The sequence below is a fragment of the Tauraco erythrolophus genome, chromosome 19, assembly GCF_009769465.1.
Source record: "Tauraco erythrolophus isolate bTauEry1 chromosome 19, bTauEry1.pri, whole genome shotgun sequence".
Taxonomy (NCBI): Eukaryota; Metazoa; Chordata; class Aves; order Musophagiformes; family Musophagidae; genus Tauraco; species Tauraco erythrolophus.
Window position 1 is genome coordinate 10,742,988 of NC_141483.1, and position 21,916 is coordinate 10,764,903.

The 21,916-nt window shown below is 40.5% G+C and overlaps 1 protein-coding gene across 1 annotated transcript in view; it reads left to right on the forward strand.

The window, feature by feature from the left end:
- Positions 1 to 4,910: 4,910 nt before the first annotated feature.
- TMEM132D (transmembrane protein 132D) overlaps positions 4,911 to 21,916 on the forward strand; it is a 260,201-nt gene continuing 243,195 nt past the window's right edge. The window contains exon 1 of the mRNA XM_009989487.2: positions 4,911 to 4,989. Coding sequence (XP_009987789.2) covers positions 4,911 to 4,989 — 79 coding nt within the window. The remainder of the gene's footprint in view (positions 4,990 to 21,916) is intronic.

Genomic DNA, 21,916 nt, shown 5'->3' on the forward strand with positions numbered 1-21,916 from the left:
GCGATAAAGTCCTTTGTCATTTTTAGAACTCATTTGGAACTAAGCTATTTCGGAGTTTTCATTGGAAACAAGTAAAGGAGAGTGAAAACTCTGACTGACATCATCTGCTTTTTCAGCTATTGTGAACTGACAGCAAGCCCAGCAACATAAAGTAGCCTGATAGGAATACTATTCACCACTAAGGTTAGTGTTTGATCATTAGAGAGATAGGCACTCCAAGGGGTATTACCATTGACAGCAGAACTGCAAGCTGTCAAACAGATTTTTATTTCAGCCTGGTGAAGATTTTGAACCCAATCTGCTTTTCTCATACATAGAGGCATTATAAGCAAACCAAGTGATTTTATTTTTTATTTTCCTATGTGGTATGAGTGAACAGATGAGAATTAGTTTTAAACAAATTAAGAAAAAGTTAATGCTTTATCCTGCTGTCACTGAAACAAAAATCTAAGTGCTGGTTAATGTCAAAAGAGAGTAAGAACCAGAAATTAAAATGGAATTCAAGAGTGTGACTCAGTTTGGTCTTTGTGGCGTCTCCCATTATCTTGTTCTGATTTTCGTATTATTTATGTGGGAACATCACAAAAAGACTTCAGGTGCTGACTGTGACTCAGCTGGCCGAGATGTAGTGTACGTATGCAACAGAAAAGTCATTTCCCCAAAGACTCTGCGTTACCCAAACGGAGAGAAAAGACCGCAGACAGACGTGATGAAGAAATGAGTGATCGAAACATAAAATGAGAGTGGAACAACTCTTTGAATGTTTGCCTTATGAATGGCAGTCACAGTACACCTGCTGCTTCAAGACTGCTAAATGTTTTGAAGACAACACATTAAATTGTATAAAATTGCTGGGAGGTCAAACTGATCATGCTGATTCCTTTTCATCTTCTGAATCTATGATTCTATTTGCTCCTTGTTTTGGATGTTGTGCAGTAACAAACCCATATAATCCATTTCAGTGCCCTCTCTGCAATCTTCAAGCAATGCAGGAGGAAAAAAATAGGAGTAAAAATCCGTCTCTCTAAAAATCAATGGTAAAGTATGCACTGACTTCAGCAGCACCAGGATTTTTCTCTCAGAGTTTAATGGAAAGTGAAAAATAGTTTTGGAGAAAAACGTGTAACTGCTCAGTTTAAAAGACTCAATGATATGCCCTGTTATTCCAGGTCTGTGGGCACTGAGAAAGAATTGCTAGAATTCAATTGGGTTTTGAAATGAATTGTTTGCTTTCAGATCACTGGACACAGTCTGTATTTCCACATCTTTATATATATATGTGAGCATGGAATATTGGGCAGAGGAACATTCTTGCTGGTTTGCCTGGCTACAGTCTTTTCTATACTCTGCTGTTCTTTGCTGTGTCAATAGGGTTCCTCCCAGACTTGCTCTTCCAGCCTGTCAATGAGGGAACTTTACTGTCTCAAAAAAACCCAAACCTCAAACAAAAATGCAAATTGAGAAACTGATTAGGAACAATTAGCAATTTTAATTACATAAACAGATTATATATGTCAGTTGATATATTACATTGAAGATGAAACAAGAAGTCTTAGAGTAACAATGGATTTTCTCATTAACTCATTGGCTGCAGAATAATCAGTTTTCTGCCTTTACAGTTAGCCATAGGTTGTGGGCATACAGGTCTCTTCACTCTCTCTTGTGTTTTCCTGTAGTCAGTTCTTCTTTCACAATTAGTTGTGTTAATTACCCAGAAAAGATTAGGCATGCCTGCCAAAATAACATATTGCTAATAAAACAGGAAGATGTTTTCTCATTAGTGAGGAATATGAATCGATGTGGTTCTCCAAGAGGGGTGCCATCAAAGGTTTTCATCACAGAAGTGTGAGATGGCCAGGCTAGAGTCTGTACCACTGGAAGTGTCTCCACTCACGGGAAGAAACTAGGATTAGGACACCCACTCTGCAGAGTGAAATTTGGCAAGTGGCTGAACCTTCAGCTGTCACTTCAGGAAAATACCCACCGAAGCAGAGGGAAGGTTGTTCTGTGCAGGGCACACCCAGGAACGGGCCGGCGGCAACAGTGTACTCGTGAGTTGGCTTGGAAAAGGCTTGAGACCCAGAGCTGGTTCATGGGGGTGACAGGATAGTGGAGGAGGAGGAGGATGTTGACAAAATATTGTGTGTCCATTACTACCTACTAGAAGTAAAATGTCTGCAGAGTGCTTTGAAGTGAAAGTGGTATTGATGCATAAAATTTAATAATTAATTAGTGACCTTTCAGAGTGACTTTTAAAAACATTAAAGAAAAAATAATAGCCTACGTTTAATTTCTTTTTCCTTTCACAAGACCAAATTTGGAAATTAATCTGTTCAGTGAATAGCATCATCTTGTTCCTGGATAAAGGATCCTAGGTTCCCTAGTTTCCATATTTTTGCTGGAAAATTAAATAAATGCTTCCAAGTTTGCTGTTTCAACAGTGATGTTGCAAAATATGTAAAGAAAGTGGTAAAGAACCTAATCTTGCAAATATAATATGACTGGCACTAAAACTCTCTCTCATTCTGCAATTCTGTAACTGCTTTTGTGATTCTATCTTTCGGTCTACTTACCTCTGAATGGGCAGGAAAACTTGTATGTACAAAACATGTCCAAAATGTTGCACAAAATAACAAAAAGCAAAAGCTGGATACCGGCCCTAGAGTCAGAAACTGTAAAAGTAAAGAGAAGAGAACCTATTGGACTTTATTTTTTTAATTCCAATATCTTTCATTTCTTAAAAGAACGTTTGTAAGTGGTAGCAAACACCTGGATCTGGAGAGAAAGCTCTTCCTTCTTTGCATGTTTCCTACTTTTTGTAGACTATAGAAAGCTTAGTCATCAGAATTCTGATTAACCAGTATATTATGCTGGCATTTCACCCTGCTACTGAATGAAGCTGGACATTGACTTCCTCCTCCAGATGGTGATTGTTTTATTTTGGACAGGGTGTATTATTTTATAATAATTTGCTTGTATTGGACAATGCTGTAAGTAGCTACTTTTTTGGTTTTTTTTTTTTAAGTTTGAGCAGAGGTAAATTGCCTTTTGCTGCCGTTTTCTCTGCCAGGGATAATATAAATCTCATTATTAAGCTTGACCGAAGGGTTGGGTTTGCAGAATGGTTCCAACATGGATACTTCTTGTGATGGAAAACCTGAGGTGGGTTATTTTTCCCCAGCGCTCTTGATGAGCACTGTTTAGCCCAAATGTAGGTATTTTTCCTGCTGTTCTTGCAATACGTGTGAAGCATTTCACTACACGTTGTTTCCCTATTCCGGCTGCACCGCACTTCCTTGGCTCACACGATGAATTTCCAGGAGGGAAGGAGCCTGACCGCGTGCAGCAGCGCACCCGTGCCAAAGCGCCGTGCGTGTCCGCTTCGGGCAGCCGGAGCGGTGCGGTGTGTTCGGGCGCCGGGCGAAGCCAGGCCTGTGCCTGCCCCGGGGCCACCTCTCGCCCGCCGGGGCCGGCCCGGGGCACTGCGGGCGGCTGCGGCTCTGCCCTGCGCGCCGCGGCCGCTTTGGGAGCGTCTGCGGGGCGGCACAGCGCGGCGGCGGTGCCCACGGGCTGCGGGGGCCGCCCCTGTGAGCGGGCCGGCCGGGGCTCCCCGGCACGGAGCGGGGTTCGGGGCCGGCCGGGGCTCCCCGGCACGGAGCGGGGTTCGGGGCGGGCCGGGGCACCCCGGCACGGAGCGCGGGGTTCGGGGCGGGCCGGGGCACCCCGGCACGGAGCGGGGTTCGGGGCGGGCCGGGGCACCCCGGAGCGTGGTCCGGGACGGGCCGGGGCACCCCGGCACGGCGCAGCTGCGTCCCTCCGGGGCCGGCGCCGCCAGGGATGCCTCCCTCTGCCCGTACCCACCGCTCCCCTCCCGACCGAGGGCGACCCGGCGCCGGACACCGGCCCCTGCGAGCGCCGGCGCTCGCCTCCCCCGCGCCGCCTCCGCGCCCAGCCGGCGGTGGGGGGGAGCAGGGCCGGGCCCCGGCAGCTCCGCCCCACTCCGCGCCCCGCTGCCCGGGGATTGGGGCTGCCGGGCTGCCTGGTGCGAGGCGGGGCTTGGGCCGTGTGCTTATTTATTTATTTGTTTCCCTCCTCTTTTTGTGATTTTCGCGACACCTCCCGGCTTAAACCTCTGTCTCTCCGTAAACAGCAGCCGCTGTAGGATGGGCCGGGGCCGGAGGAGGCGGGCGGGCGGGCGGGCCGGGGCCGGCGCCCCGGTCCGGTCTCAAACCGAGCAGCATCCGCTGGGGCGGCAGGTCCCCGCCGGCCGCGGCCGCTGCGGCCGCCGGCCCCGAGAGCAGTGAGCGCGTCTGTGGCCATGACCTTCTGGGGGGAGCCGCGCTCGCCCCCGCCCTCCTGCAGAAAGTCAAACAAGTGAAGGAGGAAATCGAGAACTTAAAAAAAAAAAAAAAAAAAAAAAAAGAGCGAGAGCGCAACAACAAAAACCCTGCCTCCGTGTCTGGATGATTCTGGGCTGATCAGCATCACCTAAAGGAAAACTTTGGTGACGCCCGGGGAGCGAACGTGCTTTTCCAGCGGGATGCGGGCCCCGGCTTTGTGAAGCGCGGAGCCCCACGGCCCCTGCCCCTGCGGCCCGGGGGTGTTCTGGGGTGGGGGGCTGCTTACCTGCCTCAGGCAGCTGAGGCTCGGCGCTGAGGTTTTAACCAGAACTGTTTGCTGTTTATTTATGGAGAAGAGAGGGTTTCTCTTTCGCAGCATCATCTGATTTGAAGAAAGGAGGGAGGAAAGGGGAGGGTTAAAGCTAAACAAGTAAGTCCTCTCTCCGAAGGAAATGCCTTTTGCACTCTCCAGATGACCTTTTCTGAAAATGCAGCCTCTCCAGCTGACCGATTTTTATTTTGACTACAAAGTGTGGGAAACTGCACCCTAACTTCTCCACAAAGCCTAGGATGTGCACTTCTGGGTTTAGCAATATGGGGCATCTGTTGTCACCTCTCCTCTTGAGCCTGGCAGCAGTTTTTTCCAAAGGTAAGGCTCAATTTCTTCTGTCTGTTTCACTGCATCTTGTTTCTTGTTTATCTTGCATACACAGACTCTGCCCCTCTCTCTGTCATGCCTTGAATGTTGATACCCAAAATTCATGACTAAAGGACTTGGGGGGAGTCATGTGCTAGTCAAAAACAAAGATATCCTGATGGGAAATCCTGAGTGGCAGAGTTTTTTTCTTGGTCGACTGTGACAAACAGCCTACCCATTTACTGAGGCGTTTGTTACCTGCCTGTTACACTTTTGATCACGTAGTAGATGCTGGTGATGAGCTGAGCTGATATCCAACCAGCTTTGGATTGTGAAGGGTTTGCTGTCTGGGAAATCTGAAATCTTCAGGGGTACAAGCTATTGGAGTTAGCTGCCCCACTGTTATCTTCTATGTCGTTTTTCAAATTAAAAATCCCGTATCTCAGGCTGGCTGGCAATGTTTTACTGGACCAGAGAAATATGTATGTGCTTGCTGAAACGTTTAAGAGCTGTGATGAGAGCCTGAACCAGGTGCCTGATATTCTGCATGCTGAAGAGTTTGAATGTCCTGACAGCATGACTTCAGACAACTCAGTGATATCTTCCTGTTGCCCTCAAGGGTGTTTACAGTAAGAATCAGAAAACCAGCTTAGAGACAATGCACACAAATGTGTGCATTTAAACCCTCCTTTCAACTTAGAGTTTTCATCAATGGCCTCAGCCAAAAGGTGAATGCATTTTTGCAATACTTAACTTAGATGATTCTGAGCAGTCCCGTGGAACATAAATGAGGAGAAATACATGTTTCTACTGAGAAGACATTGTGCATCAACAGCTATATTTTGGCAGGAAAACAAAATTAAAACTCACACGTGGTTAGTCTTCAGAGAGGAATAATAGCATATGCATTTAATCTGTGATTTTTGGAAGCATACTAATAAAGTGTTCTGCTTATAAACATCACTATTTAAAAAAGATGTTAATTACTCTTAGCACCTTTTTACACTTCCAGATATCAGCACTTTTCTTTTTTCGTAAGGGAGTCATTTTTACTAATTACTTTGTATCCAGATCTGAACATGCCTGACAGAGGGCAAAATACACAACTGTTTGTTTCTGTGGTGGTTCCCTGTATCGAATTCACTTCTCCTCCTTTTTCTCTTAGAACAGGCTAAGAAAGAAAGGAACAAAATTGTAAGTCTCCTCAAATGTTACCTAAATGCAGCGCCTACATGAAGTTCAGTTTTAAAGTTGCAGCTGGAAATGCATTAGCAGCAGGGATTGGAAGTCTGAGCCTTTTCAAAAGATTGCTTCATTCACATTGCACACCAGTAGCTCTTGATTTCCCAGCTAGGTTGCGAATTATGTATTTTATTATAAGCAATATCAGTACTTTGGATAGACTAACAATGCACCAAGAATATTAACTTCATCTCCTGTTTTTTGGTGTGTTTCAGTTTGCAGCCTTAACACTGCATTAACACAGTGTTTGGCTGAGATTGCAGCTTATTCAAAGACTGGAGTGTAAGTGGCGTTTCAGTCCCACAGAGCACAGTGTTTGTTTTATTGTCAGCTCAGCAATTATAACAGATAGGAGTTTATTCTTAAGTATTACCTACATCTCCTTTGAAAGATAAACATAGGCAGAAAAATTGGACTTGGAAAGGAGGTCTCTCAGGTGGAAAAAAAATGCTATAAAAACTGACAAGTGAGATTTTTCTGTGCATTGTGATTGTGAAGTCTCATTAAATCTGATATGTCTTGAAACCAGATACACAAGATCCCATTAGTATTACTGATACTGTCTGTGTTATTTATTTTGCATTTCAGATATCCAACATACTACTGTGTGGTTGCTGGGACTCTTTGCTGTTTAGTAATACAGATATCTATCTTTAATGTAATTGCCTGTTTCCATAGTTGGTAACAAACTCCATCTGTACTACTATGCCTCAGCACACTCTGAAAATACCAGAGTGTTCCAGAGATTTACAGTATAAACTTGACAATGTAAAAGGTTGATTTCCCCTCACCCTGTAAGAAGATGAAAACCCAAAAAATAATCAGACTTGATTACTACTACGGGGCATGTTTCTTTGATGCCTTTCTATTGCTAATAGAAAAACTCTCTCATTTATGACATGATGACAAAGTTTTCCTAAAGAGATAAAAAAAAATCTTTTAACATGCAACAGCAATCAGCTGTCTATTGTGTATAGGTCTGTTGCTGATTGCACAGAACCATGGCAACACACCTTTTTACTACACAGTCTCCAAATCTTTCAGGTAATAATGTTAAAGACTTGAGAATACTATTGCAGTTTTGCTTTGCTTTTATCTTGCAAATGCAGAAAATAGCTCCAGCCTGAGAAATGAAATGTTGTTTTCAGTAATGAGATTCGTGTTCTTATCTGAACTATTTGTCACAGATTATATAATCCACGTATTTTAATATATTATTAGTCTAATTATTTATGTGTGTATGTGTACATTTATATATACATAGACAAAGGACAGAGTTTATAAGGCTGTATGGGAGTAGTTGCATTTCACAGCTTTGTCTTCAACAGTTTTCTTGAGTCAGTCCCAGGGAGTCAACGCTTCCCCTCAGTCAGTTGGGCATTTTGCTATTTGGTATCAACTATGAAAAAGAATTCTTCAGAAATCTTCAGTTAAAAAATAACCAAGTCCAGTTAACATTAGTGAAAACAAACTAATACAACTGGCACAATAATGTGTTTTATTCACACAATAATGTGCCCCTTGAACAAGGCACATTTTATTCCCTTGTTCAAGGGGAAAACCTCTCATTAGCTTCACTGGAGTAGAATAAAAACTTTAATACTTTCCTTGAACAGCAGGTTCCATGCTTTGCTTATGTCTGTAATGAACTGAGCATCTCCTGTAAGATGCTAAATGGTTTTAGGATGTATATGGTGAGACTTAAGATTGAGGAGCCTTTTACATTATGAATGTTTGTTGTCAGATAAAAATCTGATTAATTAATTTCATACTTCAAGTCTAAATTGACAGTAACAAAATAAGTGAATATTTTAGTGACTTTTTCTGCCTGCATTCTGCTGAGCATTCCGTATACTCCTCTGTCATCCTTGGCTGAAATCTTCCCGCAAGTCGCTTTCTAATGAGATCTCAGGCCACATAGCTATTGTTTTGATTTTCTTTTTCTCTCAGTTTTCATAAATGTGGAGACTTGGCAGCTGTGTTAGGCAGGATTACCTTGTATACCCCAAAGAGTGCTCCCCATAGGCTAGAGATGTGGGTAGGACATTTGCAGCGATGCCAATCTTCTATTATAGGAAAGTGTGTTTCCTTTGGAATTATCCATATTACAGTATTCTTTGAACCCTCTTGGTTTCCATTGAATCTTATACCGTAGATTTTTTTGTCTCATTATGGACAAACTTTATCTTTGGCTTTCTCTATGCAGTTTTACTGATCCTGTGATGATACTTAGTAGCAGAATATGTCACTGTCCACATTGCTGAAATATTTCACTGAGAATTTCAGTGGGTTATATCTTTGTGAACTGCAGTTGTATAGGAAGCCACTTTCCTTCCCTTTGATCTCACTTGTGAATCCACTGGCTTCAGTGGGAGTAGTGGTGTACAGAGAACTACACAGCTGAGCTTGTTAGTTATGTTCCATCTTCCAGAAGGCTCTGGGCCATTTCTGAAGATCTTTATGTGCAGATCTTCCACTAACATTCAAGTGCACTGTGGACTTAAGTAGAAACATGGAAAATGAAAAGTTGAGGAGTGCAACCACCTGTTTTTCAGCACTACTTAATTTGGAGTTCATTAATTCTGAATGCTGGTAGTATATTAGTAATGAAAACCAGTGCTGTATATGGGATTAAAACTGAAGATTATTTTATTTGATTTAAGATACATATTTTTTTTTTCCCTGTCCTTCTTGGTGATGACTAGACAGGAGTTCAGGGTTGAATTTCAGTTCACATTGACAGATTTTGATTGTGATGATGAGAGACACGTTGTTTTCTCAAAGTAACAGTGCTGACATTACTTGTGGACAGACTCGTCATGGGCATCTGTAGCCTTAGCTGTGCAATTGATATGTATAAATGATTTTACTGCATGCTGATTTCAAGTGAGCATAAAGTGCAGGTGTGGTCAGTAGGAGTTTTGCTTGTAAGCTTTGCCTATGTGCAGAAACCCAAAAGATTTCTTAAAAGCCGAAAAGATAAAGGAAATCTTTCTAGCTTAAGGTTCAAGCTGTTCCCATGAAACCAAAGTTTTTGTACTTTGTCCCGGCTGTATTGAGCTTACAGTTGTTTGAGGCATTATACAAAGGAAAGGGAAACTAAGTTACACTTTTTTGCTCTTATTGTGTTTCTTCTCACAGTGTACTTCTGGGAGAAGCCCCGTTCTGATTTCTTCTCTTTCAGTAAAAATAATAAATTCAGACTAAACTAAAAAATTCTACAGCTAGACACATGTTTTATTTGTCAGCTGCAATACTGGTTTAATGTGATTTGGTTTCTAATATTTCCCTGTAATGTTCTCATTTTTTACTTCTGTCTTTTCTTTTATTAGTTCCACAGGACTGGCAGGCTCTGTGACACCAACCAATGTTTTAGATATTAATAAAAGCAGCTTTATTCAATAAAGATCAGTTTTATTTAATAAAAGAGAGAATCAAAAGATAATATGATTTTTCGTGCTGTGTTCACATTAAATCAACCTCCTGAGGTGGCTGTGGATGCCAAGTCTAGTGGCAGTCTATCACAGGTTCTAGGATACATAAACATGACTCCAGACAGATTGATTGCAGAGAAGCTGAAGAGGCAGCTGAGATTCGTCGCAGGTTTGGTTTATAAAGTGTTACATTAAATTACTTGATTTTCGCCAGTCTTTGTAATATTGCCTGCTGCATTATTAATGGCAGTTTAAAATGAAGTGGATTTTAAATAGTTCAGAGACATTTAGATAACACTAATTACTATAAGCAGATTTAAAGTACATATTTGAGGATGTTAGGCTACTTCACCCTCCTCCACTGGAGGAAAATTAACTGTAGAATGAGGATTGGCTTCTTCATGTTCTTGATTTCTTCTTTTTTTGAATAGATGTAATGCAAATGTAAGGTGTTAGTCTAATGGCCCCACAGAGCTAATGGATTGAAGTCTTTATCCTCCAAAGAGGTACAGCCTATGTAGTATTTATGCAAGCTTCCACTTTCTACTTCAGTAATGTGACTTAAACTTGACCTAGAGGATGATATAACTTCCAGCTCTGCGATATAAGATATATCAATCTATTGATCCACAGTGGATGTGATCCAGAGCCCATTACAGTCAGTATATGGGGTTTCATTGCCTTTAGTAGGCTTTAGTTCAGAGTGTAGACAGTTTCCTGGAGTGGTATTTTTCAGCCAGTGGCCCACACACCAGTGGTGATTCATAGAACATCTGAGCAGCGTTGTGAAACCAGTGCCAGAAACCTTACGCATGCAAGTTAGGAAAAAACAAAGGCAGGAAATAGAAGTAACAAGGATGCTTTCAGAGTGCATCCCAATTTGTGTTTGGTTGTAAACAGAGACCTTTGTGACAATACTGTGTAAGATGGTCTGAATTTCTTTCAAAAACTTAGATGGCTCTTGTCCTTGAAAGGGTTGAGAAAAACCATTGGAGTGAGACTAACTATAGTAACATAAAGTATTTCTCTGAACTGTTTGGTATTGCCTCAAGTACTTCAGACAAAATCACTGATGGTGTGAGTGTTGCAGCGTAGGTTCACTTAAATCAACATTGAGTAGTGGTTCAGTGAAGCAAGTATGAGTAGTCTGCAAGTCACTTAGCAGCATCTGCACTGTAGGGTCAATTAACTTCCTAAAAGGCTTCCGTTGTACTCACAGAGGATATTTGTTTGTTCTTACACCCTCAGTCTTGTTTTTTTTAATTAAGGTTTCCAGAAAGGTTTCTGGAAGGAATTTTCTGGGTTGCAGACCATTGTCTCCCTGAGAGTTGCTCAGCAAAATGCACACATTTTTGTTTCTTGTACCAACCGCGTAGAAATGATTGGTAGTGGGTGCATCCACACTGATGCCACATTGCCCCAAATTTACAAAACAGAAGGCTTCTTCCCTCCTCCTATAGTCACGTCACCTTCTCACAGGTCCATCTAGCTCTAGTTTTTAAGGTTACTTTGAATTGTTTTGGTTTGTTCAATTATTTGGGTTTTTATTTGTAAATAAAGACTTTTGTCACAATGCTGTGTGAGATGGTTTCAATAAGGTGATCCAGAAATTTGCTATGGGAATGGTTAGTAACCATTTTCCAGCCTTAATTTATTCAATACCATTTTATCCTCATTTGCTTTTCTGCTAATGATGTCTTTTAATCTTAATGGCTCTTCTTCTTTTTGGTGGAATGCAATGGGCCTCATTAGTTTTCAGTTTTGCAGCTAGAGCAAGGAAAATAAAACCACATGTAAAATGACCATGTAGACTGTAAAACATGAGAAGGGGGAAGGATATTGAATAACATAGATCCCATAAAAAGAGCAAAATAAATGAGTTAGCTACTTATATAGAAAAAAGTAGCAGGGGTAATAACAAGCGTGCCAAGCAGAAACATGGAAAGATGTCAACACACTCTTTATTTTTGGTGTATACAACTTTACGAGGTAGGCTAAGGAGCAACAGAAGAAGTGTCCTCTCTAGCTGAACCAGGATGCTCTACAGCAGCAAACCTTTTGATCTGTTTGCTTTCAGGGTAGGCAGACTGTGAGCAGGCAGTCAGCAGGCCTCTTGCTGAGGAACAAGGCAGATGTCCAGATATTCACACAGATGAGGCTGCATGTCTTGCATGCTAAAAAAAATCCTCCGAGTCAGAGAGTTTAGTCTCATCAAATGCTGAACGATCTCAGAACCTTGGATTTTGTTGGCCCTCAACATCACTCTACTTGCTTTTTGTTTATGTTATTAAGTGTATATTTTATGTCTTCAGTATACATTATGTAAATTCATCGCACAAGAGGAGGAATCCAAAGCTGGCAGAGATAACTATCCAATAGTGTCTCTGAATATTATTCCAATCCATGATATAAGAAAGGAAACATCACCACTTAGACTTCAATCTACTCTCTTATCAAAGATCCTGGATTAGCACATAATCGTATCCTCCACTTTCTACTGAGCCATGGTGACTCATTCAATTTGTCTTTAAGAAGAGAAAATAGTGGTGATTTGCACATGCCTACAGTTGACGTATCTGTATTTATCCTTCAGAGTTTTGCGTCTCTGTCTTAATGTAATCAGCCTTGCTTGGTTAATTTTAATTTGGTAGTATATATTGGGTAATTAGTTTTCTTGTCTATGCATGGCAAATTCCTACGTTTATCTTCCTGTATTGCTCTTTTCGATATAGGGTGTATTGTCAGGTTTTCCTGCTATGAAAGAGGTCTTGGTCTTGTTTCAGTGGATTGTTTTTTGAGCTGCTTTTGAAGGAACTATTCAGCTCTGACAAAACTTCCCAGTGTAATAAATATGTAAAACCACCATGTATCAGCTGTTACCCTCCTGTCATCTTTAGCATGTTTTCAGAAATAAAAATAGGGTCTAGTTTGCTCAGATTCACACGCCTGTACCTCTTAAGCTGAAGAAGGATGTCTTTATGTGGTCAACAGTATGGGACTTGGGGCAGAATTGAGCAATCCTGATTTTGTCCAGTGGAGGAAAGAGATTCATACACACTCTAAGTTTATTACTGCACTTTGTTACTCTCTAAGTGGCATACAATGAATACTTTTGTGTTTTCACTAATCTGTCCCGTTTACAGTAATTTTCACTGTGTCTATTCTGTTTAGGATCTATTCAACTCAGATCATAGGATCTGTTTAACTCAGGTGCTTTGCTAGGTGTTAAGCTCACCTACAGAATTAGGCTCAGATGAAAGCACTAGAAAAACTTGGCCTACTTTCTGTAGAAGGGAATGGAAAAGGAGCATATGCGAAAGGAGTGTCTCATAATCTACTAGTGTATGTCTGATATATGACTAATGGAAATTTGTCATCTTCTAGACTGTAGTGGCAGGGCTGCTATTTCCAGATGTCTCTAAAGGGTTTCTTTGTACCCATTCTCAGAAATCCTGCTGCAATGCCAACTGCTCAGCAGTCCTGTAAATCGGGGTGTGAAGAGATGGGCATCCAAAATTTAGTAGACACTTTTCAAATCGTAGTCTTTCTGAGCTGTGATATCCCTCTTAATGACAAAGAGTAGTTACACCTTCAGTGAATAACAATAAAAGCACCTTTTGCTTTTTAAAGCTTGATATGATGCTCCCCATAGATCTTTCCTTGTTTACTCAGGGTTTATCAGTTAAGGTTCTTTTATTCCATATCCTTTTCCATTATTATTGGGCAAACAGTTGGAAGGCTATCACGACTTTAACTGTGCTCTGCTCTCTCCTTTGTGGTTGACTGTGTCCCCTGCAGCAGTTGTCTGATAAGAGATGATTTCTTGCATACTGAACACTTGTGCACAGTAGGATTCTGTTATATACTTCTGACTCTTTGACACCATCTGCCCAGTAAAGTGGTTTTAATGGGTTTCCACTGAGCCAGCCTGTACTACAGCCCTGACAGCATGCTCTGTATTTTTAAAAATAAACAAAACATCTTCAGAAAATGTATCCATGAACATTGGCTTCTCCAATAAAATTGAGGATTACATACTGTTTGATATTTTGCAGAGGCAGAAATATCCCTATTTGATAGGGTCTAAAATAGGAAAATGACTGATAACTTGGAATGGTCTTCTAATAGTTCTAGTGTATTTTTTTAAATCACCTTATAAAGCATTACTTCCTGTCCCATTTTTTAGTCAGGTATTATTATCTTTTTACAGAGATGCAGCCATTTTACCTTGTTGGAGTTCTCTTCTTTATGAAAGCTGGGGAATGTAGTGGTTCACGATGGTGATTTAGGAGCCAGGGCACCCTTTGGCTTTCCTTTGGAAAAAGGTACCCTTTGGCTTTTCCTTTGGAAAATCACTTCAGTTCTCTGCTTTCCCTTTCCCTTTTAAACTGTCTTGTCTCCTCAGAATAAAAGAGGAGTTCAGAGCAGAACCTGTTTTTACTTGCTGTTTATATAGCATCTACTCCTCTTCTCAGATAATAATGTACATTTTACCACATTAAAATAATTAATTACTAGTGACTGAGTTAGAAATTGGGATGCAGCATTCTGATTGGCCTGATCGCTGGACAACATGAACAACTTAGAGGCCTGTAAGAATAGAAAAGAAGGGTAAGGGAAAAAAATAAAGAAATCATGAAAGCATCTCTGTGATTAAAATATTCTAAGAGCTTAAGTAGATCCCATCCCGTGATGTTACAATTAATAAGCTATCTAAATCTTTTCAAACAGCAACATGATAAAGGGAACATAAAAAGCTTCTTATAAAAAGATGTCATAAAGATGTTTTTATGTTTCTTTCTGTTATAATCCATGTTACTAGACAATTAAAAGATTTTGAATATCTGTATTAATAATGCAACAAAACACAATGAAAAAATGTGGGGTTTTTGGCAAATGGTAGAGATCTTAGAAATATTTTGTTCCTTCTCTGCCCCTTCAAGTCTTTGGAGTTTATTTTAAGCCCCTTCAGATTAGCAAATTGCAAACATAGTTGGTAGCAGTGGTGATGAGATGGACTGATGAAAGAAACTGTTGACTCGTCTCTCCTGTTATTGATGGGACATGAAAATTGAAACACTCAAAATAAACAGATTCTTCCGAACTTCCGAGCTGACTTGGTAAGAACACATAGAGAATCAGATACAATTCCATTCTTGTCTTTATGTTCTTTTTTCTAAATTACATGGAGTTTGACCTCTAGCCGAGATGATGCCGAAGCATGGGTTTCTTTTGTCTTCTTTATGCCCTATACAGTACTAGTCCGGGTTTGTAGATCTGTGTAGGGAGCCAGTGCAAAACATTTGAACCTCTACTTCTAGCTGCCCATGTACTCAGGAATAACTGTTGCTGAGGTCCCCGAGAAAAACAATCATCTGTGCTAGTGTGGCCTTTTGAGTCCATGAAGCTACAGGAGCTTTGCAAAGTATTCTGAGATGTGCACTGGCTTCATATAGAAGAACCACTCAAAAAAGCCATTAGGTTTGGAATCTTTTGTTCAGAAATGATGTTTAGCATTTTTAACCTGTGGAATATACACATAGTGGTACCATTTGTGAGAGAATTGGCAAGATGCCTTCTTTGCAGCTGAAGAAACAGATCATCATAATTTAATAAATGGCCAACAGCAGAGAGCTGTGCATATCAAGTTTTCAAATTATGTCGATCTTTGCTGTTTGCAGGTTTTCTTATGTTTTCTGGCTAGTTTGGTTGAAAGCTTGTGGACCATCTTGGCAATGCTGCATCCAAGTGCAGGTTCCCTTTATGTTCTCAAGTTTGCAGATTCCTTGTAGATTTCCTTGGACTTCGTGTCTTTTGAAATCATCTAGATTCTCGAGGTCCAGAGTTCAGATTGAATTTAATGAAACCAATTTCAGGTTAGAAAAAACATAAAGCAAATATCACTATGAATTCCCTTGAGAATTAAAATGGTATTTCCCAAATGCTATCCAGCAGGCTGATACTTTGAGTGGTATTTTCAGTGCTCCTTTCTCTTTGCCTTCGTTAATGCTTCATTTGTGTAATGCACAAAATGCTAATGAAAATAAATACCTAAGATCTGTGATCCTTATGCAGTTGTTTGCTGCTGCTGTTACCTTTTTTTCCTTTTGTCCTATCATAATGTTGGCTATTGCTGTAAATGTTCGCTACTGTTTCTGCTGTGTTAGTTTAAAATACATATATCAGCATCAGCTGTGTCTCTTCTTGCCTTCTTATTTCGACTCTTTATTTGAGTAGCAATAGATCAGAGTAACGGTACAATAATCACTGTTGAAGCATTTATTTGTTTGTTTTCTTTCTATGCAGTCATATATTCCTTTCATCCTTTCGTCTGTTCCTATCAGAATTATCATGTGTTCTGGATCAGACTCTGAAAAAAAAGAAATGCTTGTAAGTGGAGAAGACTATGTATAGCGGACCTTTGTTACAGTGTTTATGGTCTTGATGTTTAGAATGTCTTCGTATGCATTATAGGTTCGCATCAAATAATCAAATTGTATCAATAACAATAATAAAGGATAGTTCATGAGAGATTCTTTTCAACTGTTCTCTTTTCAGCAGCTTCAGAAAAGAACAATGAATTTGGCAGCATGTTTGCAGTGCTAACAGCTCTAGGCTTGTGCAGTCTAAATCAGGAACAGTGAATTCAAAACTGAACATCTCTCACACAGATGTCCTGGTCATAACTGCCTTTAGGTGCAAAGGAGGAGCATTCACAGGCCTCAGATGATTTTAGCTGTTGCAGTAAGTCACAGGGTGATCTCCCAGGTAGTCAGCTCTGCCCAACCTTAAGTCTTTACGGCCTACAACTTCTGTCTGAAAGGTTGTTGGGAGACAGTGAAGATCACAAGAGACAAAATTCCGCTCAAAATGCAAAGACAGCATTGCAGAATGTTATTTGGTGTAACAGGACTTTTCTAGTGTTCATACTGTGGAGTGCTAAAATCCATCACTTTTTTCCGAATAAGTACATTCTCCTTTGTGTTTTCAAACTGAGAATAGTAGCCATCCTAGTCCTCATATCTGTGGTGACACTGCACCATTCCTTCAGCTTCTTGGGTATGGTCTTTGACTCGTTGCAGATGTTTGCTGCCAGTTTGATCGATTTGTCAGAGAAACTACACATTCTCACACTTGTTTTATCTTCTTCTGACACACAGGCACTATCAACATCTCATCTGGAGTCTATGGAATTATTGTAGCCGTTTCAGTTATGTTTTATGCTTCTTTGACATCTGTCTTAGGAATAGCTGATATATTGTATTCGTCCTGGTCCTCTGCAAGTGCTGCTTTCCGGTACATCTTCATTTTCTTCTCCAATGACTGAATAAATGTTTCTCTCAGATATTTAGTAAGGCAACTCTTCCATAGTTTTTGCACTTTCTTCCGCCCCCTTAATTACAGGTCAATGCCATTACTGTTTTCCTTCCAATTGCAAGTCCATGACTTGTTTTTAGCACTGAGGTGAACAGAAGGAATCACAGAGGATAACAGACTATAGAATCTTAGATTTTGAGGTGACTTTGAACTTGTAATACTGAACATGTAAGAGTTACCAGAAAACAATTGGAAACCTAGGCTGGGAGCCCAGAAAATTAAGATTGAGGGCAAGCAAGAAGAAAGGTATGAAAGCTGGAAGACAAGAAGAGGAAATAAAGATCAAACTCTGTATTCTATTCTGTGCTACTATTCTGCAGAGTAAGATCTGATAGTGAAGAATGGGATTGTGAAGACCACTTAATAAAGAAAATCAAAATATCTGCTGCCTCTGCACCCTGTGGCCTGCTTCAGGCAGATGGTGTGTACACAGACAGTGCCCATCACCAGAACGGTCCCAGGAGGACTAATGTCCTCAGACTCCCTCGCACATGCTTATACCATAGCCCATGGGCAAGTTACACATGTATCTGACGTTGTGCTATAAAACTAGTATCCTACCAAACTGCAAAATTGTCCTGACATTAGTTAAAGCAGTTTGAACTAAGAGAACACAATCCCTTCTTCACAAAATGGCCAGGGATCAGATCTGTTTTTCTCAGGTGGCTGTCCAAATCACTGTGAGTGCTTCTTGCAGATATATTCTGGCTAAAGAACTTAGCTGATTCAGGGGAATGGGAAATTGGGCATCTACCATCCAGTCTAATACTGAAAAAAAAAAGAAGCTTTGTTGTGTTCAGCAAAACAAGTGAAATACTCTGGAATTTTTAAATCAGTGGAACATCCTTGGTGAGGGACAACAGAATTTTTAATGTTAATTTCAGACTAAAACAGATATTGAACTACCACGATTTTTCATGGAATAAATAAATCTTAGTTTTACCTGTGATAAGTTTAAGTCACAACCAACCAAGATAGATTTTTGCTTGTTTTCATCACAATCTCAAGTGAAATGGTTTGTACTTTATTTCACCCACCTGAAAGGAAAATTAAAATAAGTCATGCTCAGTTACTTCTTTATACTCATTGGTTGAAAATAACTCCTTTTGTTTTAGCAGTATAATATTTTCTCATTCAGGTGAGCTTCTCAGTTCTCACCTCTTTTTCCAGTAGTAAAGGGTTTTTCTCAGCCTTCCTTCCTTTGCATAATGGAAGCTCTTACTTTGCAAATGCCCTCGGCTGGCAAAAGGTGATACTGAAAAGTTTTTTGTTTCCTTCTCAGTTGAAGTAGATTGCACAGCTCTCACAATAGAACTTGCCTTCTGCCTTGGTCAAGTAGCCATCAAATGTGCTGGTAACAGAGAAGTGATGCGTTACGTGGTGCTATAGATACCATGCAACTTAAGAGAAAGAAATAATGAAATGCCATAGTACTTTATATTGCAATGAAAACTGTGCTAAGTGCTGTGAAAACACAGCAAGGAACAATAAGTCTTTTGGAGTCAAGGTCTCGCTTTACAGGAGAAATGTGCAGAATTTTTCTAACGTGGCTGTAGAAAACAGTTATGACAGACCTTTCCTGGAAATTGAAAATATGTATTTTGCAGGTGCAGTTCTAGCACAGTAGTTGAACAGCGGTGCTTTCCTGTATTTTGAGTTTTGAATTTTGTTCACTTAAATCTGGACTGTAAGCTGGAAGCAGTCAGAAGAAAAACTGTAATTGTTCTTTACTTGGTGGAACCTGATCTGAAAATGAGCGTGGATGGTGGTGTGGCTCCTCAGCAGGCCAAGTCAGCCTCAGCTGAGGCTGCTGCAGTCTCTCTGTCTTGCATGGCCTTGGAGTTCATGCAGCTGAGTAATGAACCATGCAGAGAGTTGATGGATCCAGCTGAAAACTAATCTTTTTTGTCTTATTTATATAGGTTTTTTTTTTCAGACGCCAAATACTGCAGTTGTGTATTGAGGTGGTTCAACTCCCTTATCTGATGAAAAACTAACCCACCAAAAAGAAAAGCTTTCCAATAGATATGGGACTGTGAACAATCTCACCCTGAGGCCACGTGCTCACCAGATCTGAGATGAAGAAAGGCTGAGTACTGTGTGCCTCAGTAGCCTGCAATTACGCCTTTTTTTTTGTAATATCAGACTGTGCCTCCAGTAATCTGTTCCTAGACTTTTTCATTCTCATTCCTTTGTAGAAAAAAGCATGGTTATGGAAATCAGATGTTCTTCACGCTTATGGAATGGCCTGGCAACCAGTCAAAATGGGAAAAAAGTTTGACAGTGATCACTGAGTATATTTATAGTTGCCATTTTCAGCTGATAAGCCTTACCAAAGAAACATCCCATTCCATCTGCAAAAGAGCAACACTTTTAAAATGAAAGTATAATAGTAGAATTTAATGATGGCCAAGGTAAAGCCATGCTAGTTATTCAAAGATGTGATAATTTTCCTATAACAAAGACTATCAGTCTCAGTTCTCCTCCCTCACTAACTTCCTTTTCATGGCTTGGTTGAAATTTTTGAATGGGAGAGAAAGTGTCCCACTGTTGTTGATAGTGTGGTGGTTCAGCTATAATACTCCAACCTGAAGCAGACACTACTCACCTGTATGCTGAGTGTTTTGATGAGTGAGTTGAAAGATTTTTGGAAACTTCTTTATATTCTTAATCCAGCCAAACTAATTCTGAGTAGCTGAATTCTGCAGAAGTAATCATAGAATCATAGAACGGTTAGGGTTGGAAATGATAGAGGCTGCAGTATAGTAACAAAGATGTAAGACACAGGAGTTTCCGGGAACAAATTTTGGTTTTATTTCCTTGCCCCAGTTGCATAGCTGTGGTCATTTTCAGCCATCACTAATGGCTGCTATTGCAACCGTTTCCAAAAAGCTGAGCATCCCCCTTTCATAATCATGGATCTGGGCCAGCCTAGCGTTTTCTCTTTGGCTTTCAGTTCTGTGTAAGCATTACAGACTACTATTGTATGAGATCTCTCACATCTGCCTATCACTCAGGCAGTTCCCAGTTCTTAGTCACTTGGGTTTTTTTTCTTTCTTTATAAACTAGCGCTGTGACTAAATTGGTAAGTCTTAATGGCTCATCATATCTTGCGTAGGCTTCCTGTTTCCGACCCCGGTTTTCTCTTCCATCGCCAGAATGTGCATACTAGTAGACAAATGCCATCTGGGAACTGTAAATCTATCACAAGTACCACTGCTATTGGTTCACGTTTATCAAGATGCCAAGACTGTTACAAATGCTCACTTTTCTGCATCAGAATTACAATTTTTTAAAAATTATGTCCATCTTGGTTCTTAAGGCATCCAGCTTTTAGGTCAAAGTCTATAAGCTCACAGGAGTGTTTTATTTTATTACAGTGGAATGGTTAGACTGTTATGGGGGCAAATGGCTGTTTGAGTCACGGACCAATTCCTAATTGTACCTATATACTTTCTTAATGGAGTTCAAATAAATTATTTGGTTTTGTGAAAGAAATGGTACTATACTTATTTCCAAATTCTTTTTAAGATGTCAGCATGTTACCCTGAGGATGTGAAAGGTAGATGTTGTCAGCCTCACTGGCTGCTCTGAATTAGTCTGAACCTATTGGAAATGAAAGGTTCAGAGAGCACAGATGGAAGAGATTGAAGTAGCAGCTTTGAGTGAATTGAAAGGGCAAGTTTACTGGCTAACCGTGATCTCTATGGGCAGAAAGATACCTAATGGATTGAAATTGTCAGACAATGTGAAGTCCTCGAAAGAACTGCTTAAGGCATTTTGCTTTCCAATTCTGGCTTATGGTAGCCACCTTCTTTTTAATGAAAATCTCTTTTGTTTCCACATAATGAAAATAAACCATGGAAGTTTATAATATTTAGTGAATAGGTGAGGTGTGAACTGTTCTTATCTTGGTTGATTTTTTTTCTTTCTTTTAAGATAACAAAATTGCATGAACACATCTGTTTAGAGATTATACTTCTTCACTCTGTAGATGAAGACAAGAGTTTTAGAAACATTTGGTTTTAAATTTAAGCACCAAAATGAGTGGAGAGATTTTCAGTCAGCCTCAGCATTGACATGGGCTTTCTTAAAAGTCCATCCAGAAATGTCACAGAGGGAAGCGGTGAATGCAGAATGCTCGTGAATCCTCCCACACTAATCGAGGGAGCAGAGCACTAGCCAGTCTAGGCCTGGACTCTTTTGAGAACTTTAGTACGGCTCCCAGCTCAGTGGACGGAATCTTGACTGGAGTTTAAGGATGCTGAAGTGGTATTCAGAACTATTAACACTACAACAAAAGTTGGTGAAGAGCTCTTTTGAATTTTGGCTTTAATTTGCTTCATTTGGAGAAGGGAGTGGTCTCGTACTTAACAGGCTTTTCTATTTAAGCAGTTCTTTGACTTAAAACTAAGAAGTGCAGCCTCTGTTTTGCTGTTTTATTCTGTATTTGTCTCTTCAGGGTGATCTTTAAGAAATGCAGTGAGCTGTTAAGATGTATTTTGGTGCCATGTTGGCCACCAAAAAAGACTGTCATGATTTTACCCCAGTGTGCAGCCAAACACCATGCAGCCGCTTGGTCACTCTCCCCAGCCCCTGCCAGGATGGGGGAGAGAACTGGATGGGTAAAGGTAGGGAGACTCGTGGGTTGAGATAAGAACAATTTAATAATTAAAAAACCCATGATAACAATAATAGTAATAAAAAATATGCAAACGAGTGATGAACAGTGCAATTGTTCACCACCCGCTGACCAATGTCCAGCCCATCCCTGGCTAGCAGTCCTGGAGCAGAGAAATTCCAAACCTGCAGTCCCAGGAGAGAGAGGACTTCCTGGCCAGCCCTCATTTATCTACTGGGTGTGATGTTGCATGATATGGAATATC